A 27862-nucleotide genomic window follows, 5' to 3' on the forward strand; every position below is an offset into this window, starting at 1 on the left:
AGGAGTGTTACTCTTCCACTTTGCTTTGCCTAGATTTTACCAGCTTTGACTGACTGATTGTTTATTTTTTTTACACTATTCTTACCAATGGCAGAAGTGTCACAACCCGTTGTGACCGACAACTGATTTAAAATCAGCTTGACAGTGCCACATTTGTGCTGCCTGCATGGCTGTTTTCTCCTTCCCACCCACACTGTAATGTGCAACCCAGGCTAATTTACTATAATTACCCCTTGTGCAACAAGCCATGGTTTTAATAACAAAAGCCAAAAGGCTCTAAAACTAGATATAGATATGGTCATTAATTTACACGAGTCCCTGAAGAGAAGGAAGAGTCTAACGACAATTTTTCGTTGGCAAAATCAAATTATGTTCATTTTTTTTCTTTACAGGCAGTTTTCATCAGCAGGCTATCATAAGGGCCCAAATGTTTGAGGTCACAGTAGACTTATGCAACATATTTCACAGAGGATGCCTATCAGTATGGAATGTGAGGCATGGATTTACAAAGCAGAGTCAGGGATTTTTTCTCAAAGGCAAACTGGTGGAAAAAAGTCAGGCCTTGTGCTGACAAGAGATCGACAAAAATCTATGGACTGTGTTTGGTAAGGAGTAGAGTTTAGTCCAAACACTGTGCACAGAAAGATTAAGGTGGTCGAAAGCGACGGCAGATAACGGACAGCGGCAGCCCATCCTGCGGGATGCTGGCTCAGCATGGGCAGAGTTGATACACACAGTTGTCATGGCTGGAGGAGCAGCGTGCTGAGGCCAGCCAGGGGGCAGCTGCCACACAGCAGCATGCCAGGAACGCAAAAACTCACACAAACACGCACCATCCAGCAGGCAACACATCCGATTCAGTGGTTATGTCACAATGCAAGAACACAACACAAATTTACAGTGCAGTGAAAACCAAAAGCTGGCCCACTTAGACAGTAGTCTTGGAGGACCTTTGACACTGCTGCAGCTGATTTAACTGTCTGCTTCCTGGTAAACAGAGCTGAGAGTTGAAACTAAAAAAATCAATGGAGAGTTTCCGATCCTGCAGAATGTGCAAAGGCCACCGGACACACAGCAGTTACTGTCAGAAGCATGCATGAAGGACAGTACTTTACCATGGCCCCTGTGAAGGAGTGTGGGTCACCCAACAAGGAACTCCGGCCTGGACCAGTCTGTACAAGAACAGAGAATATTGACAAGTTATTCTGACAGAAAACGTGTAAATATGTACATTATATGCAGCACACAAAATGAAAGCAGCCATCATCCTCTCATATTTGGTCTGATCACAAGTTATACTCAGGTTGCCCAGACTTTTCAAATCAAGATTTATTCATAAAGACTTTTTTTCTCCTCCAGCCTGAGGCATTGTGAAGCCAGGACTTCTGGGATCGTTATTGGAAAATATGGAGCAACATTTACAGAAACAGAATTCATGATCAAAATACTATATTGGGTATTCTGTGTCAATATTAGCACTGATTTCAGGTCAGTTAAGGGCATTGTAAAATAATCTTTTCTTGCGACACAGCTTATTTTTAGAGGGCAGCACTATTAATGACTGGTTTTGAAATTCAATTCAGTAGGTTTATGTCATGAAAAGTGTTAAAGGACACTCTTGGACAGACAGTTACCTGAAAATAGAAATGAAATTTACAATTAGTTGATTTTAAAGTTAACATCATCACTCGGGAATAAGGTTAGGTTCCTACAATGTAAATACATGTTTATCTGACCTAAACAGACCTCAAACTGCAACACCCCCAATTCAATTCCAGCCAGGGACCTTTGTTGCAAGTCATTCCCCATGTCTCTCACCACTCATTTCCTGTGGTTTCTCTACTGTATTCTCTCAAATAAAGGCATCACATGCCCCCCTAAAACACATGTTTATCATCTAAACAAAGTAATTCCAGTGTTGTCAAATGCCTCACCAGTTTTTTCCAAAAGAGCAAATTTTGAGTTTCATCAAACAGATTACTGTACCTACTCTGGATAAAATTTGTACCAGACCGAACTAGCACCCTTCTCTGTACTATATTTCAGTGACTCTGCTGGACAGATTTTCAAGGTGCTGGAAAGGCTGGTCACACTGCTGGCCTCTTGTATTTGTGAGGTTGTTCACAAGCATAGGGATTAGACCTGCACCGATTACAATTTTTTGGGCCGATACTGATTTCCGATTTGCAGAGTGTTTGGATGGCCGATTCCGATTTTGGCTGATTCCGAGTTCATTTTTTTCAAACCACTTTACAGCACACAAGATATTGCAATATTTTCTGTCTTTCCTTTATTAGAACATTTTAACCAAGATACAACCAGCTTTTCAATAATCATCTCAAACAAACAAACAAACAAACAAAAACAGTGACACAGGTTAAGAAACATTTTCCTTTTTGCTCAAATATAACTTCAGGTACAGTATTAAAATAAATAAGTAAAAAAGGCATACATATATAAAAACAGAGATAAATAAAATAAGATTTCTTGGTGTATTGCATTTGTGGGTAATTTCTTGAATAGACAAAAGTAAAAATATCTCCTGTGGAAAATTCACACAGGTCTTCAGGACGCGCCCGCCAGTAAGTGCGCGGATACACACCTCGTCACTTTCGAGCAGCACAGTGCAGCAGTGAGAGCTCCGCAGTTCAGTTTAAGACGGACAATTAACAACATTCTCTCTTTTGATATGTGTGTGTGAATGATTAAGGTGAGAAGCTGCCCATGTTTCACTTCGTCACATCGCCCAAGCCGTGAGTTGCATATGTGCGTGTGTGTGCGCTGCTGGATGTCAATCATGCGGTGGGGCAGAAATTTGACCAGCGTTTTAAATCGGCATATTTTAGACTGACTGGCCGTCGTAGGTCATAGCCGATCACGTGAAAACCTGCCCGATTCCGAGCACTGCCGATAAATTGGTGCAAGTCTAATAGGGATGTGTAAATCCTTTCTCAGGGAATGGCTCTAGGCAATAAACCGCTTTTAGCACATGATCAACCAAGAGATGTGAAGCCACTAGCTGGGCAGTCATGTTCGAAACATTCAATAGCAGATCAATTCACATGAAACTGCACTACAAGGGAAGGCTTGGCCAGCAATGGCAGGGTTCGGGCTGTCAGTAAAGCTTATACTCAGCTGCATCAAATGTAATAAAGGGGGACAAAAGTACTGGCAGCCACAATTAAACATACATCAGACTGCTGATAATGTCAAATAAAAACAGTCATATAATGTAAATTCTTTTAGACTTACCACGGACAGTCAGTAACAGACGATGAGCAGTCCTGATGATCCTGTTTGGAAGCTCTCACAAGTAAGACATGGAAATCTGTGGAAATGAAGGCAAACATGCAACTGAATAATGAGCAAATGATTTTCCTTACAAACTAGCAAATAGCAGACTTCTTCACTGAGACATTCAAGCTACAGAAGCTCTTTTGATTCCCTTGCAAATATAGCTGTACTGGTGGTCAGAGTGGCTTGCATGTGAGCTCAGAGATACCACTTAAACTCAGTTGTGGAATGGAAAAAAAAACAGCTGGATCCTGAAGCACTAAATCTACAGTTCAGCCAGCATACAGACACTGTTCAGTCACATGAACTGACCGTGTAATGGTCACCTTTAGAAATAAACAAGAACGCTCAATTCATGCATGATATCGAGTTTTAAAAAAAACCTGCCGCCATGTCTTGAGGTCAATAAAAGGCATGTCAGATGTAATAGTGTACAAGAAGTTTATTTGTGATTAAACCACCCAACAATGGTTGGTACCTGCTCAAATGGCTGGTGTAACAAGAACACATACTTGGCATATCCAAACACTTCACAGCACTACTATTGACAGCCTGACCAGTGCAGTCAAATTAGCTGAAAAATGTAATTCGCCAAGAACAGATACCATTTTATGTGCAGGTAATTTCAAACTATCTTTGCAGAGACCATCCTTAAGGTGACATGGCCAAACATCTCTTTTCAAAACAGGCAACTTGTTAGGGATCTCGCAGCATACAGGCCCACAAATAGTTGTAAGGGTCAGCTACTCTTGCAGAGACTGAAATCTGATCTGAGGTCAGTGAATGAGTAGCACAGGACCTCAGCATACCCTCTCAGGAACATTTACGATGCCTAGGGACAGAAACATGACAACAATCACACAGCACTAACGAGGACCTCAGCATCGCCTGATCGTTGAGAGTGGTGTGAAGCAGCCAGAGCAGGTCATTACATCACTGACTGAGAAGTCCAGCCTTTACTGCCGGTGCTACCTGATAAAGCATATCTGCCACACACACAGGGCTCTGTTTACCGCAGCGGGCTCATGACCCGTGGCTACAGCTCAGTCTGGTTCTGAGTTCAGAGTCACACAGGGAAGGCTAAGCCCCTTAGAGCCTTAACGTTACTGCTATCCCGTGACAGGCCACCATGCATCACAGGCTGCAACGCAATCTAGCAAATAGCCTCAGTCTCTAAACTGATATTAACAAGTATCAAACAGAAATACCGACGAAGTCGATCATTTGCATTGACTGACTGCACAGTTTGCTCGACTAGTTACACTGGCGGTCGGGTAGCGAAACTGAAAATAGTGGCACGAAAAAGGATTAACTCAAAACAAAAGCATACAGGTCGGCTAACTTTGCGACTGCAAAAAATACGGATTCCATTAGCTTAATATTAACACTTCTCAATTAAAACGTTTAACTATTGCTAGCTAACACTTGAGCGCTGTTGCAAGTTAGCTAACGTTAACGTTAGCGTTTTGGTAGTTAAGATAAGTTAAAACATCATCCAAACACCTCTGATTTGTAACGTTAGTCTTGATGAATAATAGCTAAACGAGTGCTCTGTAATATACCGTTAACTATAGGGAAAACATTTAGTGCCAGATTAAAGTCTATAACGTTAGTTATCGTCAGTCAATTTATGCGAACAGGTTCGTCAGATAACTAACGTTAACGTTAGCCATGTCAATAGACAAAACTAACTCGCTAGCTAACGGCAACATTACTGCTTCTCTTCCTTCTCACTGGGCAGCGTTAAGCTAGATATTCTGCAGCTAGCTAACGTCAATAGTTAAATAGTTAAAGTAATGCTAGCAAGCTAACGCTAAGTCCAAGGTGGATATTTAGATTGCAAGCAGCCGACATTTACGAGTAAACAGTATGCTGTTGTGTTACAACCTTGTAGTACTCGACGTTTGCCATTAGTAGCTTTGGCACAGACCAGCCAGTAAGCTGGCTAGCTACCATTAGCTGGTTAAGCTAACGCAGCTCTGCAACTGTTTTTGTTGTTATGAGATGGAGGGCGGAACCCAAAACGGAGGCCTCTGTCAAAACACACCGAGGAACGACCACAACCGGCGGACTCACCAGTGAAAGGAGTGATGAGAAGTTAGGAGCCAAAGATTCATCCGAAGCCCGTGCAATTACTGAGCAGCAAAAATACCTCGATCAAATAAACGTTAGTCATATCCGAGCCGAGGCCAGCTTCACTGCGTCCCTTTCCAGCACCGAGCCGTCGTCGCCATCGCCGCGAATTCTCCAGCCCAACAACCTACGTAGGCTTGTGACGTCATCGCGTCACAGGGACGATCTGGGCGGGGGAGGGGCTGAGAACCACCACGCGCTACGATCATGTAAACACAGGGCCAGGGGTGGACTGCCCGAATATTTGACTATAATGGTCATGAGTAATACTGATTCAGTCAGCCTGAGAAGTGTTTGGATCATCTAGTGCCTGCTAATGAAGCAAACACTGCGGGTGTTACATGTCCTTATCTATTTAAAACATTTAGTCCTTTCTAAAACATTGCTGTTTTAGATTCATACAGTACACATGACAGTGACAGACAGTGAGACTATACAGTGGGTTATTGTTTTCTTTGTTTGTTTGTTTTTTACATAGTCTACGTTTTATTTGTTTGCATTTATTTCTGTGCATTCATCTGCACTGTGGGTAATGCTTCTTCGCTACAAAGAAATAACAACACAACACAGCAGGATCTTAAACAATTATGTATTGAATGATGGCTTACATATGCAAATTCAGTTCCAAGACGCTTGGCATACCGTTTCCATTCTTTAACATTTTCTAGCCTGACACTTGAGGCATCAGACAGTTATTTAAGCCTGCAGGACACTTCTCTTTATTGGCTCACAGCTGACTTTCAAATGAAAACATTTGCTTGTGACCATCCGTCAGTGTCAGAGTTGTACAATATTGTTTAACAACTCTGAATATAATCATTTCAATTTTGCTGACCAATTGCCTTATTATTTAATGACTAATGTCAATTACAAAATAAAACCATCTAATGTGTAGGGCTCTTGTTACAAAAAGCTTTGCTTTTCTTCTGAACTGGGTTACAAAAAGCCATACATCCCTCTTAAATCACATGTTACCACAAGGCATTACTCCTGTGAGGATAATGCATGAGGCATATGATATGGCACAAAATAATCTTGATTTAAATATTTACCTGGAAGTTATTGGGTTCTGATTTGACTGGATTCATAATGACTTTGTGAGAGCCAAATTTATCAGCTGCACCATGCATGGACTTCACTAATGTAAAAAGACTTTAAGTGCTGATTCAATGTCCCTGTGCAAGAACAACAACACAAAAACACAGTCCTATCCCTTATCATGAGACCAGAATGAATTCGCATGCAAAACAATGAGATGAGGTTTACATGAAGAGATAATGGTCTGGGTAAATACATTTCTTTTTCAGTCATATGTCCATGTTACCATGAAAGACAATGAAATGTCCACATTAGAAATGCCACTTCTAATCATACAGTATATTATGCACAAAAAAATGGTGGTACGAAAACCAGAGAAAAATCTTCTGTGGCTCCAAGAGAAAACAAAAGTAGGGTATTTTAGAGAGCAAAGTCTACTGAGCTCCAAAATGCAACCCATTAGCCTCATCCTGGTAGTTTCAATCTACACTGTACTTTGACACATCTGTGTAATGAATTACAAAACAGCTCTCCAACAAACCACCACTTTCTGTGGAAGTTGCATTTCCCTTATACACACAACTTCCACAGGTCCATTTAATATTTAACAGAGTCATTCTTTACGCCACACAATGTTTATCGTAGTCACCACCACTGATGAGAGCAACTGTTTCAGTAAAGCTTTAAAAAGCAAGACTACCCTGAGAGAAGGTCTAAAACGTGGGCAAGCTTGCCAGACCAGAACTGGCTTGAATGGGTTTGGTTTATTAAATCTGTACACTCTATTTCAATATAATCAGCACATTTTGTTCCAAGAATGTAAGATATTATTTTTTTTTTTAGTAATCGTGTAATATATATCTCTACATAATACAATCCAAGTCCTCTGAACTATGTAGACATGTGCAAGTGTTTACTACCAACTTCAACGATACAGTAAAGGCAAAGACTTGTGGACACTAAGTTAGGATAATGTTGATATTTGAAATTTTCTTGAGTCCTCACAATTATCAAAATCTAAGTGCTGTAAGTAGTTCATACACGAGGTATTGAATATCTAGTTAACTGTTCTGAGTATAAAATAGAGGCAAAATACATAAAGAACATCTTGCAAGCATGACAAAGAAACTTCTACAGACACAATACACAAGTGGTCAAATATAATATGAGGGGATACCTGTAACCTTTTGTGTCTTTGAATATTGTGTACTTACAGATCAGATGTTTTCATGTTGATGAGAGGTCATACTGTATCATGCTCTCAAATACTCTGAGCTTTAGCCCCCAGAAAGGTCAAGTCACAGCACTGTAGTGTTGCTCACAGCAATCTTTTTATATCAAACTGCCCAGCTAAACAACATGTCAGTGCTTACAGGTTGAGGTGTTTGATCATTATTCTAGCTACAATAAACGACCCATTTTGAGAAAGTGCACTCACTCAGATGTTACCTGTGGAGGATCACAACACACATGTAACGGAACTATTAGCTCCCTATCACTTCAAACAGCAGCATATTCTTTGTAAAAGACAGATTTTGCTCATTATAACTCGCCACCTGCGTCATGTTTGATCTCTGCACGTCTGAGGCATGATACAGAGTACTTTCCCTCCCTTGATTTCTAAATAAGTGTGGGTCATGTGTATGTGTAAGAATGAAACGCATGGTCATAGCATGATGTGCATCAACATAATCTGAGGTAAACCAGGTGTCCTGTGTCTTGGCCTGTTACAGTCTGAGAACCAGTGCCTTAGAGGGTCAGAGAGGTAAGTCTGAAAGAAATCATGTAAACTGTGCTCATGTGTAGTGAATGTTTCACTTACTACCAAAAGCACAAGGGCCCTAAAGTGTAAACCTCAAGGATTATACAAAGAAAACAAGAAAACAAAACACTAAAAGTACTCTACTCGTTAGATTCAACGTTTCCTTTTTTCGTATTTTTTGCAGGGTTTTAACTTTTTTTTCTCTTGTTTTCACTCAAGTATAATCACAGGTGACTAACTACAGAGGATAACAGGGTCAGGTGAGTACCATGCTACATCAGGTTTAGAGAAGGCTATTGCAGACAATTCTACAACATGTACAACCACATTTTATACGTGTGAGTTACAAATATTTCAAAACATATCACCAAGAAACTAAGTACATACAAGATGTTGAATATTTAGAGTCTTAAAGGACTATCCCTCAGTCAGTAATAGGATTTCATGTTACTTGACTTAAACTGTCCAGTCTTACAGACAAAATCTGAAAAATTGCTATTCAAAAAGTAGCAAATTTGGTCAATGTCTCTTCTCAAATAGTTATAGTGCTTTAAATGGCTTAAGACAGGGGTCTTTTTTTAATCTCACCCAGTGGCAATCTACAGAACTTCAGTGTACATTTTATGACACCATAGCTGCAAAAGTCTTCATGTCAAGTCCAATAGGTAAAACAACAGCTAGTGCTGTCACATATATTTCAAAGTAGTATGCATTATCAAAAAAAAAAAACAAATACACAATTATAAATTTTTTTTCAACTCTTTAAGTTCTTGTAGGGAATGCAGCCATAAGTTTAGCTCTGCGTTCCTGTTTCCTATGAGTTATCAGTCTGAGAGGACAGGCCTTCAGGAGCCAGGCTCCTTTCCAAGTTTTCAGGAAGCTTCTATTTGAGCCTCTCCTGTGTGCCGTGAGGGTCTTTAGGACTAGATACAAGTAAAAGTGGACTTAAAACTCCCATTCCAGTGTTTCTTCTCGATTGGCTGCCCTCTCTAACCTGTGGATGATGTTATTGAGGTTGGCCATTTTCTCATTGCGTCTCTGAGTGCTTCTGTTGAGTTTGGGGCTTTGGAAAGGAGGGAGCTGGTTAGGGTCTAGGCTGTGATTGGTGCTCGTCGAGGGCGGATTGGGTAGCGAGGGTGATATGGGAGCAGAAGAGGAAGGAACGGGGGAGACTGACATCATGAGGCCAGGAGAGGATGCAGCAGAGGGAGAGTTGAGGGAGACCTCCAGGCTGCTGCGGCAGGGCTCTGATGAAGCCTTGAAGCTGACTGGGTCGACAGGTGACTTTCCGGAGTCTTCCCCCTCGTGCCTGGACTGGTTGGTCCTCTGAGGACCGTCTATGGAGACTGCGCCAGGGTAGAGACCCTGAGCCTGACTGGTCATCCCCTCTTCCTGCCTCAGGCTCTGGCCAGCCAAGCGGGGCTCGTGGCAGCCAGTGATGGAGTCCTCGTGCTCGCTTTTCAACTGCGGTAACTGTACTGCTGCGGAGAAACACTGAACTCTAGACTGTTTCATGGAGCCCTCCCTTCCCTCCTCCCCGTCATCTTCCCTTTCTAATACCTCCTGTTTGACATGAGGCAGTGCGGCGTTGGCGCTAAGAGGAAGGCTGGAGTGGATGTGTCCTGAGGGCTGCTGCAGTCTCCTCTCCTCTCCATCAGAGTGGGGGCTCCGCGTCACTGAGGGGGAGTAGCTGTGGTGCTCAGCGTCTGTGTCGTTGTCTGGCAGACCCTCCATCAGCACCTCCCGTCGCATCCTTGACCTGCACACAAACACTGCTATTAGAAACTTTAAACACTCAACATAGCCTTTCAAATTAACATTTTAGGTATTTGGCTGCATATCAAAGTAAATGTTTAGTAGGCAGCCATTAGCAAATGTCACAAAGATCTTGGACTGGCCTGTAGTTGTGGAACCAGTTGATGACAGTGTTAGTTTTGAGTTTGAGCTGGGAGGCCAGTATCTCGATGGTGTTCTGAGAAGGGTAAGGTTCCAGGAGGTAAGCCTTCCTCAGGGCTTCCTTCTCCTCTGCTCCCAACACCACCCGAGGCTTCTTCACCTGGCTGTAGGGGCACAGGTCCAGTGAGGCCAAGGCCGGACTCACACACTCAGAACGAGTGCTAGGTGAGTCACTGTCCGAGCCGGTGCTCAGCAGCCCATACCGCCTTTTCAGATATGCTGAAGGGAAGACAGTGATATCGTGTGAGGGAATTGTAAAAGATTAACAAATTCTAAAACTTATACAAATATATGTATAACAGTATACATTCTGGGCCCCCACCTTTCTTCTCCATCTTCTTCATGGCCCTCAGCTTGTCTACATTGTGAGGATCATTGAGCCAGAGCTGCATGCGGACAAATGGCTCCCTGCCTTTCAGGCTGAGTTTGTGCCAAGGTTTTGGCCTGGAGAGCAGGTCAGACACTGAGCCTTGAGTCAGGCCCAGGATGGTCTCTCCAAAAAGACGCTGGCCTGTGGGAAACAAACATACACGGCATATGTAGCACTTGTGTCAGCATCCATAAGGAGTGTCAGTGTAACCTCACAGTGTGAACCCAGACCCACCTAGGTTGTTGTCTGTTAGCACCTCCTTGACCTTCTTGGTGATGGCGTAGGTGTCTAGCTCTGAAGACATGGCCACCAGCTCCTGGATACCCAGTGGGTTTGAGGGTTGATGCAGGGCCATGAGGCTGGGAGTGGATTTCCCTCCCTCTGGGTGGGGGGGCAGCCCCAGCCCCAGGCTCTCAGGCTGCTGGTTCTCCTTGCTGCTTTCCAGGGAGAGGCTGACAGGCTCAACTAGTGGGCTCGGGTGGCTCTCTGCTGGGCTGGGAGGCGGGGAGGGCGAGGACTGGGCCGTCACTGGGCTTTTGTCTAGAGGTTGGAGACATAACAAAAAAGAGTAAACCTGTTGCATCGATGTAGCGATTGCAAAAGTCCCTCTGTATGTAGAGTGAAATACTGCGACAGTTTTGCTATTCTTAAATGTAATATCTTGGTATCAGAGCATCTGAGGTGTGATTCAGTGTGTGTGTGTGTGTGTATGTGTGTGTCTCACCCAGAGTATGGCCATGGTTCGGGGGCTGGCTGAGGCTCTGGCCTAGCTGGTCCAATAACCACAGTTGCATGCGGATGAAGGGCTCCCTGCCTTTCTGGGTCAGCTTGCTCCAGGGTTTGGGCCGAGACAGCATGTCGCTTACGCTGCCCTGAGAAAGCCCCAGCACCTGTGTCACACAGTACAGGATGATACATCGTTTCTACACCTGCTATCTGTAACAATACTAACGACAGATGTGTAAATGATTATTGATTTCCAAAATTATTATTACACAAGGAAAAAATGTGTTTTCTCTGGGCATACGGCCTCAGTGATACACTTTCAGCAAACATCCACTAGAGGGAAGCAATACACAAGAAATATTTATGCAGAGTCTCTTCGAATAGGTACTCTAGAAAAAAAGACATGGTGAAGCACACAATGAAATTTGTATAATCATGAAGTAGTTCAATAAGAGACATTTTTAAAAAGTAATGTTGTATTTTTCTTTCTTAGCCTTTTCAATCTATGAATAAAATCGGCTGATTCCTGCACCATCTTCACTCTCAGTAAATCTCAGTTTAAGAATATTTTTCACAAAAGTCAAATTGCCAGTCAACAATCCACAAATATGAATATCTGTCGCACAACAGCCAAATCTGGTGAATCAATACTTGAACCCATAATATCGTCGAAAGGTAAAATCTGCCCCATGAAACCTAAATGTGTTCTCTACTCCAAAGAGGATAGATAGTTAGAAATAAAAACTGTGCCTTGGAAAACACCTGAATGGATTTTCTGAAAATAAAGTGATTTTATTTTATTTTATTTTTATTTTCTTTTTTTGAGGGGCTGCGCTAACAAGACTGATACCTGTCAACAACATGCAGCAGCTCATTACAGGAATGCTTATAAAATATAGTGATGTGAATGTCCTCTGTTGCTGCAAATTTGTCACAGTGGTGGTTCCAAATTTTCTCATAAAACTTAACATTTGCAAGGGTCCAGACTCTGGGATCCACCCACTCCACCAAGTTGACTGATGGAATGGAGTGTGACAAGTTGACAATTCTGTCTGATATCGGGCAAATATAATATTTAATTAGAGGACAACGCATTTTAAAAATGTTGCTCTTGATAGCTGAGTGCTAAGGGCGCATCCAACATTGGTGCAAATGCGAGTCACTAGTTTGATGCCCACATTCTGCATTTCTCTCCACCATCACTATTAAATAAGTGCATAAAATACCCCAAGAATAATTTCATTCATTTAAGGAGCAAACTTTGCTGACAATGAAATCATCCATTTGAAAAAAGTATATCTCCTTTGATACTGAATTAACCATATTTGACTGATAACTAGATCCAGATGATTCAATGCAGACTGATAGCTGAATACATTTAATGAACCTTACCATCAAAGTCCTCTAAGAACCACACAATGCCTACAAGCAGTTTGCCACAAAAGAAATTCCAGAGGAGAGGAGTTGTTGAAATCTATCAGTCTCGGAAAGCTAACAAAACCTCTAAACCACAGTGAGAGCTATTTACATAGAGAATGCAGTGTTAGAGTGGAACTTGTGGTCAGCCTTCCAAAGCCTCCACAAGGCCACAGTGACAACTCATCCAGGGAGTCACAAAAAAATCACAACAGAACATCCAGGGAATGCAGGCATCTCAGCTAAGGACAATGTATTCAGTCAGAGAGAGATGGAAAAATAGGATTCGAGGGAGAGTAGCAAAGTGGAAACCATTGCTCTCTTACGTTTGCAGATGCGCTTCTGAAGGCTTTTAGGACGACAGCCCTGAAGAGTTGTAAGAAGTGGAGCTTTTCAGACAACACAGGTTTTAGTATACCTGGTCTAAAGCTACTATAGCGTTTAAGACTAATGACGTCTGATGGACTGAGCAGTGCCTGAAGCAAATGGGATATGATCATCAATCTGATATTTTTGGAATTGTTATTATTAAAGGAAGCATTAACTCTTCTCAGTGCCAAACTCTTATGCCACATAATCAAAACCACAAGAACACATCTGAGATGCTAAAAAAAACAACAATTAAAGTTTTAGTGTTGTCTTCACAACGTCCTGGCGTGACCTTAACAGAGAAACAGTAGCTGGACTAAGGCACTTTAAATGTGCCTTTCTGCTTAAAGACCAGGTTAAAATTCTTCCCCATCACAGTGAAATACTGACATTAAATTATAAAACCTGTTTGGCTGCAGTTATTGCTGCTAAAGTGGTGCAGCCTATTATTGCATTTAAAGGGGCCAATTACTTTTCCGCATGGATGATTTGATTGTTGCATTACTTTGTTCCTTAGATAAATGATAAAATGTGTTTTGTGTTTAGTCAGGTTACCTTAGTCAATATATCGTATGACGCTCTACAAAACATTCACTGTGATGCACGTGCAATACACGGCAAATACTTTTTTTTACGGCTCTGTATCTGTGGCTTCACAAAACAGATTTTCCATTCACTGTCTGTGGAACTGCTCTGGTTTGTGAAACCTTGATGGTGGTGCATGTAATGACAGGCAATGAGATATTGATATCATCTTATATCTAGACTTAATGAGGAGATAATTATCATATAACCCATCAAAATAGTTTTGATTTAATATTCAGTTCAATACAACAAAATGTAAATTGTATCTTAGTACAGTACATTTGTCCTCCTATCTCCCAAATTTGTTGCAGTATGATTCTTCAGAGCATTAGCAGGCTGCTTGTATTGCAGCACACATGATTTTTCTTTTTTTTTTTTTTTTTTTTATGAAAAAGAAAGAGCAACATCTGACCTTTTCACCGAAGATCCTCTGACAGATGCCATTCTTTGCCAGCTTCTCCTTCACCTGCCTGGTCAGCTCAATGGTGTCCACCTCTCTGTACATGTACATCTCATACTGCTCTGGAGTCAGCGGTGGAACAGTGGGTTTGAGGGCACGGGGGATGTATGCTGGGTAGTAGGAGAGCCTTCCAGGACCGGGGCCAGGAGACTCTCCACTTACCGATGTGTCTGACTCCACTTTCACCTCCACTGGCCGGCCCAGCCCCAGCTCATCCTCAGCAGCGGAGGCCTCCTCACTGTTAGGGAGACCCTCGCCGTTCTCCAGACGGGGCCAGGGCCGAGGCAAGGCTGAGGGCCCAGAGGAGGAGGAAGACAAGGAGGGAGAGACTGAATTGAAGGGCAGAGAGCTACCTCCTCCACTGAGCACCATTGATCCCCGCTCCTGAGACCAGTGCTGGTCAAAGTAGGTGCCTGCTTCACCAATCTCTGATTTTACTTTGCGGATGATGTTCTGGACGAAGGCGGCTGGGGAGAGGACACTGAGGGGCGTCTGGGGGCTGCTGATGGGGTTGGCCATGCAGACTGTAACACAGCCCCCCTCCTCCTGTTTGATGGAGATAGGTACAGGCAGACCCCTGGAGCGCTCCGGGGGCCCCAGACGCTCTACCTGAGCTCCTGAGCTGGCAGTCGGGGCCCTTCCGCAGGCTTCCATCTCCATCAGTGCTTGCTGCTGGGCCTCCATCTCCCTCCTGGCCTGATCTAGGATGTTCTTTATGGTTTCATCAGAGCTGCTGCCCGGCCCGTTACTGCTTCTGCCTGATGAGCTGTTCAGAGACGACTTGCCATCACCTAAAAAAGAAAGACCCACACTCTGACACTGATGTATTCTCAAATCACCTTTTCAATTTAGATTTCATAATAAAAGCAGTAAACATCATTGTCAATAAAAAAAATCAATCAGTATGGCTTTTAACTATGACTTATGACTCGCAGCTCCATCCTCACCTCCCCTCTGGGACTGGATCTCCTTCTTGGCCTGCTCCAGGATATTCCTAATGGCGTCGTCTGACCCAGTTTCAGGAGTTCGGATGCGCGGAGTGATGCTCCCTGCCACAGAGGGTAACAGAAAGAGATAGAGAGAGAGGAGAGAGGAGGGGGGTGAGTGGGATGGTTGATCAGAGAGCAGTTCCAAGGCTTTGCTTTTGACTGGTAGATCAATGGCTGCCTTTGAGCGCGTGCTGTCTGAGGTTGCAGTATACGGGAAGCTCAACTTTCAAAAGCTGTGAATCTAGGGAGAAAACAAAGTTTAAAAGTAACACTACAAACATGGCAGAGGAAGCTGAGATGAAGTCAAGGATGAGGTCCAAGTAGATTAGAGGGTTTAAACGTACACAGGTCCAGAAGCTAAGCCACCAAAACAAGATGGCAAGTACATCTGCTCTAAAAACTTGTTGGTACATCGTAGCTTCACACGCTTGCAAATCCCTTAAAAACTCTGAAAACAACTTTTTTTTTTTTACAACCTCGTTCTTATTTTGGTGACTTTGGCTGACTATGGAGACACCTGTTTAACCATTTCATCTAAACCTATTTTCAATAAAAAAGGTGAAAAGTTAACCTAAAGGTCAACTGGTTTATGCAGGACAACTTGCTGGTTCCACTTCAACCTGCTGTAGTTTAAAAAATAAGGCTGGCATTATTCTACATTTTTCTCATTTTCAACAAATGCCACAAAAAGGATGGAACCATATTTATTTGTTGGGGACTACCTTCAGCTTCAGATTTATGCATATTTGTGGCTCTATTTTCAGCAGCAGGACGGTGTGTGTGGGATAGACTTAATATAAACTACATGTAAAATAATATATAAAACTATCACCCAGTGCAACACTGTGGCTCGTGGATGTGTTTTTGGCCAACAATGGAGCACAGAGAAATAAGATATATCAGGCTTTAGCCACATACACAATACTTGGCAGTAGTTAAATAAATTCATTGTTGATTTTGGTCTATTCATGGATTTGCTGACAATAATAAACATACAGAATATTACCGGACTTATCCTTTAACTGCCATTGTAAACATGCAGTGGGTGAATATTAAAGACATTTCTTTCACACTTGTTTTCACTTCTAAGACAATGATTTTTGGAAACATGGTTAACATAGTCATTTGTTTAAAATCTGTCATTATTGCTCAGGTAACAAATACACACACACACACACACACACACACACACACACACATATATATGTATATATGTATATATATATATATATATATATATATACACACATATACATATATATACCTGAACCTGCATACATTTCTAAAACTTTCTGTCAAGTCACTGTCTTCTCCACTCACCTCTCTGGCGGACCTGGATGGTCCTAAGTGCTAGGATGTTCTGTTCATCAGAGAGGAACTGCTTCATCTTAATGAAAGGTTCTTTGCCTTTCACAGTAAGCTTCCTCCAGGGTTTGGGTCTAGCCAGGATCTCACTGACCGAGCCCTGGGAGAGGCCCAGCACATAGTGGCCAAACACACGCTGGCCAATGTTATGCTTCAGCAGCTGCTCCTTCACCTGGAAGGCGATCTCTGCCGTGTCCAGTTGGTCCTCATCTCCTGCAGTCGAGCTGCCACTTTCCGACTGGTCACTTGGCAAGCCGGCATCGATGCTGCCCGCCCCTGAGGGGCCTTGGTTGGCTGACATGAGGGCGACTTTGGCTGCATAGAGGGCGGTGGGAAAAGCCATGAGGCCCTCCTTTTTAAAGTGTGGGGAGAGGAGCTGCTTGTGAAGGATGTGGTCTCCTGACAGTCTGTCCCCAGAGCATGGCGACACGGAAAATGGACGGGGTAGATCGTGGCTAGAAGAGGAGCCATCCAGGGTGGGGGGGCCAGGGCTGGGGGAGGCACGCCCATCCACGTGAGACGAGGATGAGTGGGAGCCAGGTGGCCTGCCAGTCTCCCGACCTGCATCCTCAGACTGATCATCATCTGCTGACAGAAAACACATGTTCACTGACTGAGCTCATACATAAAACACATACTTGTTAATACCAGTGTAATCAAACCAACTAATTGTTATCTAGCTGATAGCAGATATTAAATCAATTACCCCCCTGTTTTCTAGCCTTGCAAAACTAGACTACATATTGCAGCCTCAGTTCACACAAAGAGATTTAAGTCTGAAAGACATCGACTCCAGAATTGATTGAGCCTGACCAATGAGCACCAAGCAATCAGTGAATTATGGAGAGATTTTTGACAATGACTAAACTCGCTGCTTCTTATAAAGAATCTTGTGGTAATCTATTCAAACTAGGACTTATGGACAGAAAAAAAATGTGAGAGACATTTATTTTACCGGTGCTGTGCAAAATTCGGGCCTTATCCACCAGGTATTTGTGAGATGGAAGAAAGGCCTCTTTATCCAGTAGAAGAGCCTCTGCAGCCTTGGCAGAATCCTATACACACAAACACACACACACACACACACCCGCGCAAAAGCTGTTAATTTTCGATTAATCAATTGCAGTGGCTGTAGATATCCTTATAATGGATGACAATCAGTGAAGCATTCAATGGCACTGCTGTAGTTTTTCTTCCCTGACACCAAGACAACATTAAGAAGATTCCAAAGGTCTACTTTGGTGAGAGAAAGACGAGTCTGTTTAAAACTGCTGTATTATCAGATATGATAGTGCAGGAGCATATATATATATATACCTGGGATGAGCTGCCATTTGCTGAAGCCAGCTTCATTACCTTTAGGATACTACAGACAGAAACAAACATGCAGAAAAGGTTAATTTTATGGACTTAAAGTTACATTATTATGACCGACTTAGACATTCAGTCAACACTAAAAGTATCACCTGAGTTCAGTTTTAATCTCTTCATAGTCCATCTGGGATTGCAGTTTAGCTTCTAATCTCTGAAATGGATAAAGAGAAGCAGCATGTTTTATTTCATATTAATAAGATTCTCATCAGAGCCGCTGAGGACTGACGAAGTGTTCGCCATGTTCTGTCACCTCACAACGTGTCGCAGCTACTCACCTCGATAGCTTCTGTCTTGTAAGCCAACTGGCGTTCCAGCTCTAGGATCTGATTGGCTGAGGTCTCCTGAACTTCCTGTAGCGTGAACTGCAGCCGCTGAATGTTTTCAAGGAGACGGAGGATTTCGCGGTCTTTAGCCAGCAACGCGGCCTCCAGCTGAGAGGGCAACACCTCGCCCTTCTCATTCTTCTCCTGACAGGGCGAGAAGGAGACGTGACAAAGGGTGTGAGAGGGAGGGAGAAAAAGGTGATAAAAGGAGTGAGGAGGAAAAAAGGTGAGAGGCCAGCTGGTGAATCATAACCTCTGCAGTGTTGATGTAATTCAGAAAGTGAGAGAATGTGGCTTGAGGTTTGTACTGCATTTTAATATTTCAAAGTGATTATATCTGATAATAAGGCAGTAGATGCAACATGTCTCTGGCAATGAAAAGCCATTTCGCTCTGTCAGTGATTTTGTAATTTGAGGATTTGTGAACAAATCTGTCTGAATTTAGGTGTGTTAGTCGAAATTTGTCAATTTCGAGGAAGAGGTATTTACATGATTATGTTTTAAGACCTTGACCTATATTTTTGACAGGTGATGAGTATATTTATAAATTTGTTGCGCTTGTTTTGATTAAGACAGAAATACAGAAATTAAAAGACTGGATTAGACCAGGTGCTGTCAGATTTGAAAATATAATGTCAAAGACTTAACCATCCACTTCTCATGTTGTATTTGTCCTGCACAGGGCAATAAGTGTTGCTGTATTTACAGTTTTGCATATGTGGAACTACGTCTATATAGGTCATTGATGGGTCATTGTGAAATAGACTCTAAGTCTCAGTCTAAGAATAAATCTGTATTTGTGGAAAATGTGCAACACCCACAGCAACTTTACTTTTCCCTTAGAAGTTCTTTTGAAGTTAATTACAATAGCAGACATAGTGTTGACTCTCACTTTCCAGAGATAACATGTCAAAGTTACAAAAGCAATGATGGCCTAGTATTCACATCTTTAAGTAAAAATACCACTAACACAATTTTAAGAGCATTCAGTTATGAGTAAAAATTCTGCATTCAAACTCTTAAGTCGGTATGAAAATGTACTTAAAATAGTAGACAGTTAAAGTACTCATTATGCAGGAAAATGGCCCCTGTCTGTATTATGTTAGTCTTTTTTTGTACATTTGTATCATCATCAGTGATGCATTGACATGTAAGCAGAATTTAAATGCTTAAGCAGGTCTTAAAGGAAGTATTTTAACTATGTTACACTGTTGGATAAGTTATTTTTAACAATGCACAATGTTTTATAAATTGATCAATGTTTTGTATGGAAAATAAATTTAAGTCTACAGATGGTAATTTTATATAAAAATAAAGTATTGTCATATTTTCTCAAACTGTCTTTATTTCTGTCAGTAGTATTTGAAACAGATAATGTGAAAGAAATTGCGTTCCTCTGCCTCCTCCTTCTGCTTCTAATGGCATTCACTGTGCCACACACAGTCCACTGTGGCTGAACGAAACCGACCTATCAGAGCAGAGAGTCTCTCACATAGCCGTCAGTCATGTCAATCACTGCTCCTGAACTGCAGTCAAACTGATCCTATTGAAAACTGTCATAATGAAGCACTGTCCACCAGAGGGGTTACACAGTTTCTCATTTTACAGCTAAACAGTACACTAAAATATGTTTCTGATAACATTTTAAGTGAGAAATAGGTAATGCAGTAACCGAACAAATTCATATTTGTTCAGCAGTTCCTAGTTTGACATCTTGACTGCAGTTCCCGAGCAGTAATTGTCAGCTGAGTTAGGGACTCCTCAGTTCTGATTGGTTGTTTTTGTTCAGCCATGGTGGGTCCTTAAAAATTTTTATCAGGAGCAGTAGAAAAGGAGGAGGAAGATGATTTTTTTCACAGATGATCTTTCTCATGTACATCTGTGTAGATATATTGACAGTTTCAACAAATATGACAAAAGTTATTTTTTATAAATGTTATGAACAGTAGTAGAGTAAAAGTACAAAGTAGCATATAATGGAAGTAATCAAGAAAAGTACAAGAATCTCTTAAGTACAGTACTTCAGTAAATATACTTAGTTATATTCCACTACTGCTTGGATGAGGCCAAAAATCAAACTACATGTCACAGATGGAGTCACTTTCTTCTTACCCTGCTGGTGCCCTCTGCTGGATGGCAGTTCCCTGTGGTGGATCTCTGGCCACTGGCTAACTGCTCCTTTAGCCTCTCCACTTCCCTCTGGGCCTTTTCCGCTCTCTGCACACATACATGGCATCACAGTGTTACAGTTTTCGTACACCAGCCGCATCAATTGGCTAATGAGATGATCAAGGTGAGAGCATATACATAAATCAAAGGAGGCGCCCTTGCTCTGAAATTTTAGAGCCGCGTGAAAACCTGAGTAGGGGCCCGTGCAGACGAGTGCAGCCACTGGTTTATTCTGCTGAGGGGGCTGTTTAGTCAGCCCACTTTATTCCCCAAACTGTTTACCTGCTCTGTCACACCCGGCCTGCTAATTAATGATTCATTTTGAGAACATTTATCTAGGAGCTGCTGGCAGAGAGCAGCAGAGTGAGAAAAAGAGCATGAGAGAGAAAAGCAGAGGGGAGAAGAAAGGAGCAGAAGAAAAGAGGTATCACCAGGATACGTAGGAAGCAATCAAGGCAGTGAGATAACTAAGAACCCTGGTGTTTGGCGCTCCAGCATCAATCGCGCTCGGCAGTCTGCTGTTCTCTGCTGAGTGGAGCCGTGCTGCCATAGCGCCCACCGACGGGGGCTCAGGTTTACACTCGCTAATCACAGACTCAGGGGAGAGGAGGTGGAAGTGGTGGTGAGGGGGGGGGGGCACACAGGACGGAGGGTGTCTAATTAAAGCCAAGGCTTGATTACAGGAGTGATTATCTTAACGAAGGAGCATCTCAATCAGAGAAGCGCAGACGAAGACTGTACTCACCTGGTTTGCTTTCTCAAGATTCGCCATGATGGCGTTGACCTCCTCTGCCCTGGAACACACACATCCAGACAAAGCACCACAGAATTACTGAGGAGGTACACTCACTCTCCAAAAAAAACCCAATTGTTGTTTTTACACATTTTATTAATCATTTAATCCTTGTGAAAATAAATCTACAACATGACAGTTCACTTCTGCAGAGGCTCAAGTTTTAGAAGTTAGTTTTCCCATATATATTTTAGGCAATCAAATATAAAGACTTTTCAGCCTTGAACCATGACTTCATAACAATCAATTCACAGCAAAACTAAATATTTAAGAAATAGTAGAGCTACAATGCTGTGTTGTACTTTGAGACTGTATGGGATGTATTCACTTATTTAGTAAAATGCTCTGGAATTATTTTTTATTTAAGATGGGAGTTGCAGTGCAACAATGCTCATCCCTAAAGCAGCACATTATGTCTGATGGTGAAATAACACCAGAAAAGATGTTCATTTCGTAACTTCAGAGCGACTAAAGTCTCCATAGTAACAGCAATGTTTAAAATGAACAGTTACGTTTAAATGATCCCGAACTCAGAAATCAAACAATTTCTCGAGGGAAATTGAAATCAGATTGATTTATGATTCCCACAGGACCATAATTCAACAGTCTCACAGCTCGTGGCAAGTCTTTAATGATAAAGGAATATCTGTGTAGACCATGATTTTAACTTCTGGAGTGGTCTTACACTACTCTTTGCAAAACAAGCTATAATCTTAGTCATGAAAATTCATTTCTAATATGCTGTCCACCACATTCATATCAAGGAGTGCAGACTAAATATTATAAAAATCTAAAAAACACAGTACAGTTCAAAAACACCACAAAGTGCAGCCTCCACAGTGGCCTTACAATTTAATCAACATCTCATAGTTTAAATGAAAAATGAACACAAAAATCTTAGTGAAAGTAGGCTTTACTGTTAAGACCACTGTGTTTGACTGCAACTAGGTGTACCTAATAAAGTGGCAACTAAGTGTATAACTGCCCCGCTTACATTTCAGTGCCATATATGCATAACTGTAGCCAGTATAACCATAACCCCATTGAAAAAATTTCACCAGCCACCAATTTTGTTAGTTCATCTAACTGTTCAGTTATACTGTCTTTAATTGTGTCTCCCCACAGGATGCTGTTTCAAAGTCTTATCCCAAAAAAACATATTCTTGTAAAGAAATATTAGACACACAATGCTTATTATTGTTGGTATCCACAGTGTGTAATTTGTGTATAACGGTTTAATATAAACTCATTAGAAATCCCCAAACCTTAGAAACAGTCCTAAAGACTTGATCTCTGTTTTCACGGCAGTAGCTATGGCTCTGCACATAAGCTGTGGCCAATGGATGCACTACATATATGATTCGTATCCTCACAGCTCTTTTGAGATTGGACTCCGACTCGCCTCCATACATCTAACAATCAGAGTAGTCTAATTTAAACAGAAGCTCAGCAGGATTATTCATGAGGTTTGTTTGAAGTTCAACAGTTTCATTTTGCACACGTGGGACCTGATTTTCAAAAGGTAGATAGGGATGAATTAACGAGGATGCTGTGATTGATTTAAATATGCACATAGGTTTCTCAAGTTTCGGAACACGGTAGTCCTTTTTACCAAACGAAAAAATTGTTCAAAGAACACATTATACTTTTTTAATCCACATTAAAGAAACTACATTCAGCCTAACCTTCCCTCTCTTTTATGTTTGCACTTAACTGCTGCCATTGTCTCACATCAGGCTGCATGATTACCTCAAATATTGGTGTTCCAGTAGGATCGTAATGTCATGAGTAAAAAGCAGAGAGACGATACTATTCCCACAGTGAGATGTGGAACCAACCTATTCTTGGCATTAATGATCATCAGCGTTGTGTGGTGCAGCCCTGGTTTCAGAGGGTCTTGGCCATGCCCTGGTCCTATCAATAAGGCCAGGATAGATGGCGCCCTGCTGACAGCAAACACTAACAGGTGTCAGCTTCACGTTTAATGAACTTGTGCAGTACGGAAAATGTTTTGTATTGATTACCCGCTCAGCTACTCAAGCTGAAGCAGACAAATAGTCTTTCTTATCAACATTGAGGAAACAGTCAGTGAGAGTAATAGAAGCTGGTCCCGTGTTCAGAGGCTCAGGGTCAGGGAGGGATATCTGCAGCTGGAGCTCTGGGGTCAGTGTTGCTACTGTCAGCCAAGAGGAATGTGACCAGGACAACACACACACACACACACACACACACACACACACACACACACACACGCACACGCACACGCACACAGTATGACAAACCATATAACAGAGATGCTCTTTCAAACTGCAGCTGCACACGAAAGGTAAGCCCAAACTGAAAATGTGTCCAATCCAACAAAATGGATGGCAGTGGGTCTAGAAACATCAGTTCAATTGCACCATGGATTAAGCCTGGGAGAAAATCCATTAGCAGCGGCTGACTGTGCTCTGGAGCACAACCCAAACAAAGGAGTGTTTACTTTGAATGTCTATCGACATCCTTCATACAAGCTCAGATTCATTTCAGGCGTGCGGTGGATACATTGCGCTCAAAGACCAGGACAAGGTAGAGTGTTTTCTGAAGCAATCTTTAAATGGAGCAATTCTTCTTGAGGGCTGTCATGGCCCAGCTGCCAGTGAAGGCAAACACAGACCTCTCTCATCGACCTGCATTAGTGGCTGAGTCACTCTCTGCCTTTACAATGGCATTCCTCAGCTCTACACTGGACATGAGTTTATGTAGGCAAAATAAAGAAGAGCGGCTTCAGGGCTTGAAATTCTACGATGAGCAACAGTGGGGGAGAACACAGAGATGACTGTGTGTAACCACCATGACTTGAGGGAGGGGGGCGAAGATGTTTAAAAGTTTGTCAGAAATAGGTGGTAATGTAAACACAAACTGTAAAATTGGAGGCAGACTCTTACTTGTTCGTCATCTCCTGGTTGTATTTACACCGCAGGTCCAGCAGCTCTGTCTGTGCAGTGTTCAAGGCTAGTGAGAGGCAGACAGGGGAAGTGAGATATGAACTTGAAAAAAAAAAAACACATGAACTTTGACCTTAAAGCTACATTACTAAATTGATTTGCCAATTTTTGGTTGAATTAAAGGGATGGTTCAGATTTTTGTAAGTGGGGTTTCATGGTGTTCTTATGGTGTAGAGTAATTCATAGACATTGTATTACATACACTGCATACACCTAAAAAAGTCCCAGTTTAAGTGTACACTATATTGAGAGTATTTTCAGGAACTGCTGGTCTACCTCTGCCTTTGTCAATTATTTAATTTGTGTTATTGTGTGACTTTGGTGAATCCAAACCAGCAGTTCCTGTGTTCAGCAATGTTAAATTACTGTTTCTCTCAATAGAGTCTGGTTTTAAAGAGAGAGATATGACAGCTTTAGTTACCCATTGCAAATCGCTGTCTAACAGTAAGCAATGAAAATATCCGGGACTTTTTTGAGGTGGCTAAAATACATTTTGTTGCAGTAGTACAGTACGTGTCAGAGTTTTTAAACCACCTACATGAATGCAGAACCTTGATCTTCTCCTCAGCCTCTGATAGTCTGTCAGCCAAGCCAGTATTGGCGCTCTCCTCTTCCTCCCTGTATGAAAACACAACCAGTTACTTCACAACAGCATGAACACACATTTTATCACAACTTGCAACTTTATACCCTGAGACAAAAAAAAGGGTCAATCCCATCCTTCAACCACCAGAAACAGCACATTTGACAAAGTTCACAAAGATAAACTAAACTTAAACTTTAGTGTGACAGAAGCAGGTGTTTACTGTTTTACCATTTTAGAGCCTAATTTAGGCAAATTGGCTTTATCGCACAGGGTTAAAGACAGAAGACAAATGACCCTCTAATCTATTCTTTTATCATTAAAATTGAATATTGTTGCCTTATAGAGCACTTAAATGGAGCGAGAATATCTCTGCATAAAGAAAAGGTTTAGAACACTTCAGGATTATCCTTGACAATTTTTAATGTCTTTAATATCATACCAAAAATAATTACTCCAGTCATTCAGAGTGGTAAAAATTGGACAGCACAGGCAATTGAGGCTACGGTTGGTAAATTTAATAATAACTTTGTGTAAATTTTGCTGAAAGTGTCACTATATTCTGACTGTAGTGCATGAGACAGATAATTGTAAAGAAAAATCATGTTTCTCTTCCTCCTCGTAGTGCTGCCAGTGACATTTGCTAGAATTTACCATGGCTGAATGATAACAACTAATCACAGCCGAGGAATCTCTAACGCAGCTGTCAATCATGTCAGTCACTGCTCTTGAACTACAGTCGAACTGTCAAAATAGGCAGCACTGATCAAATGTGTTCTGTTTAGCTGTTAAATGAGAATGTTTTCTCTGGCCAGTGTGCTTAGTTTTCACTTGACTGTTTTCAACATGGCGGCCATGTCACAAAGACATATACAGTACAGGCCAAAAGTTTGGACACACCTTCTCATTCAATGCGTTTTCTTTATTTTCATGACTATTTACATTGTAGATTCTCACTGAAGGCATCAAAACTATGAATGAACACATGTGGAGTTATGTACTTAACAAAAAAAGGTGAAATAACTGAAAACATGTTTTATATTCTAGTTTCTTCAAAATAGCCACCCTTTGCTCTGATTACTGCTTTGCACACTCTTGGCATTCTCTCCATGAGCTTCAAGAGGTAGTCACCTGAAATGGTTTCCACTTCACAGGTGTGCCTTATCAGGGTTAATTAGTGGAATTTCTTGCTTTATCAATGGGGTTGGGACCATCAGTTGTGTTGTGCAGAAGTCAGGTTAATACACAGCCGACAGCCCTATTGGACAACTGTTAAAATTCATATTATGGCAAGAACCAATCAGCTAACTAAAGAAAAACGAGTGGCCATCATTACTTTAAGAAATGAAGGTCAGTCAGTCCGGAATATTGCAAAAACTTTAAATGTGTCCCCAAGTGGAGTCGCAAAATCCATCAAGCGCTACAACGAAACTGGCACACATGAGGACCGACCCAGGAAAGGAAGACCAAGAGTCACCTCTGCTTCTGAGGATAAGTTCATCCGAGTCACCAGCCTCAGAAATCGCAAGTTAACAGCAGCTCAGATCAGAGACCAGATGAATGCCACACAGAGTTCTAGCAGCAGACCCATCTCTAGAACAACTGTTAAGAGGAGACTGCCGAATCAGGCCTTCATGGTCAAATAGCTGCTAGGAAACCACTGCTAAGGAGAGGCAACAAGCAGAAGAGATTTGTTTGGGCCAAGAAACACAAGGAATGGACATTAGACCAGTGGAAATCTGTGCTTTGGTCTGATGAGTCCAAATTTGAGATCTTTGGTTCAAACCGCCGTGTCTTTGTGAGGCGCAGAAAAGGTGAGCGGATGGATTCCACATGCCTGGTTCCCACTGTGAAGCATGGAGGAGGAGGTGTGATGGTGTGGGGGTGTTTTGCTGGTGACACTGTTGGGGATTTATTCAAAATTGAAGGCACACTGAACCAGCATGGCTACCACAGCATCCTGCAGCGACATGCCATTCCATCCGGTTTGCGTTTAGTTGGACGATCATTTATTTTTCAACAGGACAATGACCCCAAACACACCTCCAGGCTGTGTAAGGGCTATTTGACCAAGAAGGAGAGTGATAGAGTGCTGCGGCAGATGACCTGGCCTCCACAGTCACCGGACCTGAACCCAATCGAGATGGTTTGGGGTGAGCTGGACCGCAGAGTGAAGGCAAAGGGGCCAACAAGTGCTAAACACCTCTGGAAACTCCTTCAAGACTGTTGGAAAACCATTTCAGGTGACTACCTCTTGAAGCTCATGGAGAGAATGCCAAGAGTGTGCAAAGCAATAATCAGAGCAAAGGGTGGCTATTTTGAAGAAACTAGAATATAAAACATGTTTTCAGTTATTTCACCTTTTTTTGTTAAGTACATAACTCCACATGTGTTCATTCATAGTTTTGATGCCTTCAGTGAGAATCTACAATGTAAATAGTCATGAAAATAAAGAAAACGCATTGAATGAGAAGGTGTGTCCAAACTTTTGGCCTGTACTGTACGTTATACATACAAATTTCCACCCATAGTGGACAATAAAGATATATTCTGCTCTATACATATATATATATATATATATATATATATATATATACATATACATACATATCTCATATTACAGCTAAACAGTATACCAAAAATGTTTCTGAAAACATCTAAAAATATTAATTTAAGGAAATATAAACCCAAGGTACATCTACAATGATTGTCAGTTAGAGGCAGGGAGCGGTTCACTGGTTCTCACCCTCGGTCCTCAGCTCCGTCCTGATAGTTCTGCTGCGGAGAGCCTGGGGCCCCGGGAGCTGGTGTGCTGTTGGGCGTCATCAGGGAGGCTGGAGAGCTGGATTCTGGAGGCTCCTCTGTCACTGCTGCCCCTGAGACTGCTGGGCCGTCCTCTGAGGGCTCTGTGTGAAAGAAAAAAGCTGGCATGAGTTCTCCGACATCAGCTGAGCAATGTAATATTAACAGATAAATATAACAGTTTATTTCTATGAGAAATAGTCATCTTAAGGTGAGCAATTTTGACATTAATGCAGATATTCTGGTGGAGTTCACAGCCTTTCTAACACTTGGTGCGTTTAAATAAACTTCCCAGCACTTTCAGACCTGTGCAGTAGCAGCCACTTCAGTACCGCATTATAAAAATGCAACCAAGTGGGAATGCTGCC

The 27862-nt window shown here is 42.0% G+C and overlaps 2 protein-coding genes across 8 annotated transcripts in view; both read right to left on the minus strand.

Moving 5' to 3' along the window:
- The window catches only part of mtmr3 (myotubularin related protein 3), a 35089-nt gene extending 29546 nt beyond the window's left edge, over positions 1–5543 (minus strand). For all 4 annotated transcript variants that reach the window (XM_049578943.1, XM_049578941.1, XM_049578942.1 and 1 more), the window contains exons 1-3: positions 5371–5543; positions 3253–3328; positions 1116–1172 (exon numbers count right to left, since the gene is read on the minus strand). In XM_049578943.1, coding sequence (XP_049434900.1) covers positions 1116–1118 — 3 coding nt within the window. In that variant the 5' untranslated portion in view covers positions 1119–1172; positions 3253–3328; positions 5371–5543. The remainder of the gene's footprint in view (positions 1–1115; positions 1173–3252; positions 3329–5370) is intronic.
- Positions 5544–6035: 492 nt separating this feature from the next.
- cux2b (cut-like homeobox 2b) overlaps positions 6036–27862 on the minus strand; it is a 108285-nt gene continuing 86458 nt past the window's right edge. For 3 of the 4 annotated variants that reach the window (XM_049578939.1, XM_049578936.1, XM_049578938.1), the window contains exons 6-22: positions 27439–27598; positions 24648–24727; positions 24050–24116; positions 21075–21123; positions 20273–20377; positions 18113–18304; positions 17930–17988; positions 17781–17829; positions 17419–17518; positions 16419–17051; positions 15057–15158; positions 14062–14900; positions 11278–11443; positions 10788–11093; positions 10506–10694; positions 10126–10402; positions 6036–9986 (exon numbers count right to left, since the gene is read on the minus strand). In XM_049578939.1, coding sequence (XP_049434896.1) covers positions 9173–9986; positions 10126–10402; positions 10506–10694; positions 10788–11093; positions 11278–11443; positions 14062–14900; positions 15057–15158; positions 16419–17051; positions 17419–17518; positions 17781–17829; positions 17930–17988; positions 18113–18304; positions 20273–20377; positions 21075–21123; positions 24050–24116; positions 24648–24727; positions 27439–27598 — 4187 coding nt within the window. In that variant the 3' untranslated portion in view covers positions 6036–9172. The remainder of the gene's footprint in view (positions 9987–10125; positions 10403–10505; positions 10695–10787; positions 11094–11277; positions 11444–14061; positions 14901–15056; positions 15159–16418; positions 17052–17418; positions 17519–17780; positions 17830–17929; positions 17989–18112; positions 18305–20272; positions 20378–21074; positions 21124–24049; positions 24117–24647; positions 24728–27438; positions 27599–27862) is intronic. The other variant, XM_049578937.1, reaches the window with a different exon arrangement.

Source organism: Epinephelus fuscoguttatus, linkage group LG6 (genome assembly GCF_011397635.1).
Source record: "Epinephelus fuscoguttatus linkage group LG6, E.fuscoguttatus.final_Chr_v1".
Taxonomy (NCBI): Eukaryota; Metazoa; Chordata; class Actinopteri; order Perciformes; family Serranidae; genus Epinephelus; species Epinephelus fuscoguttatus.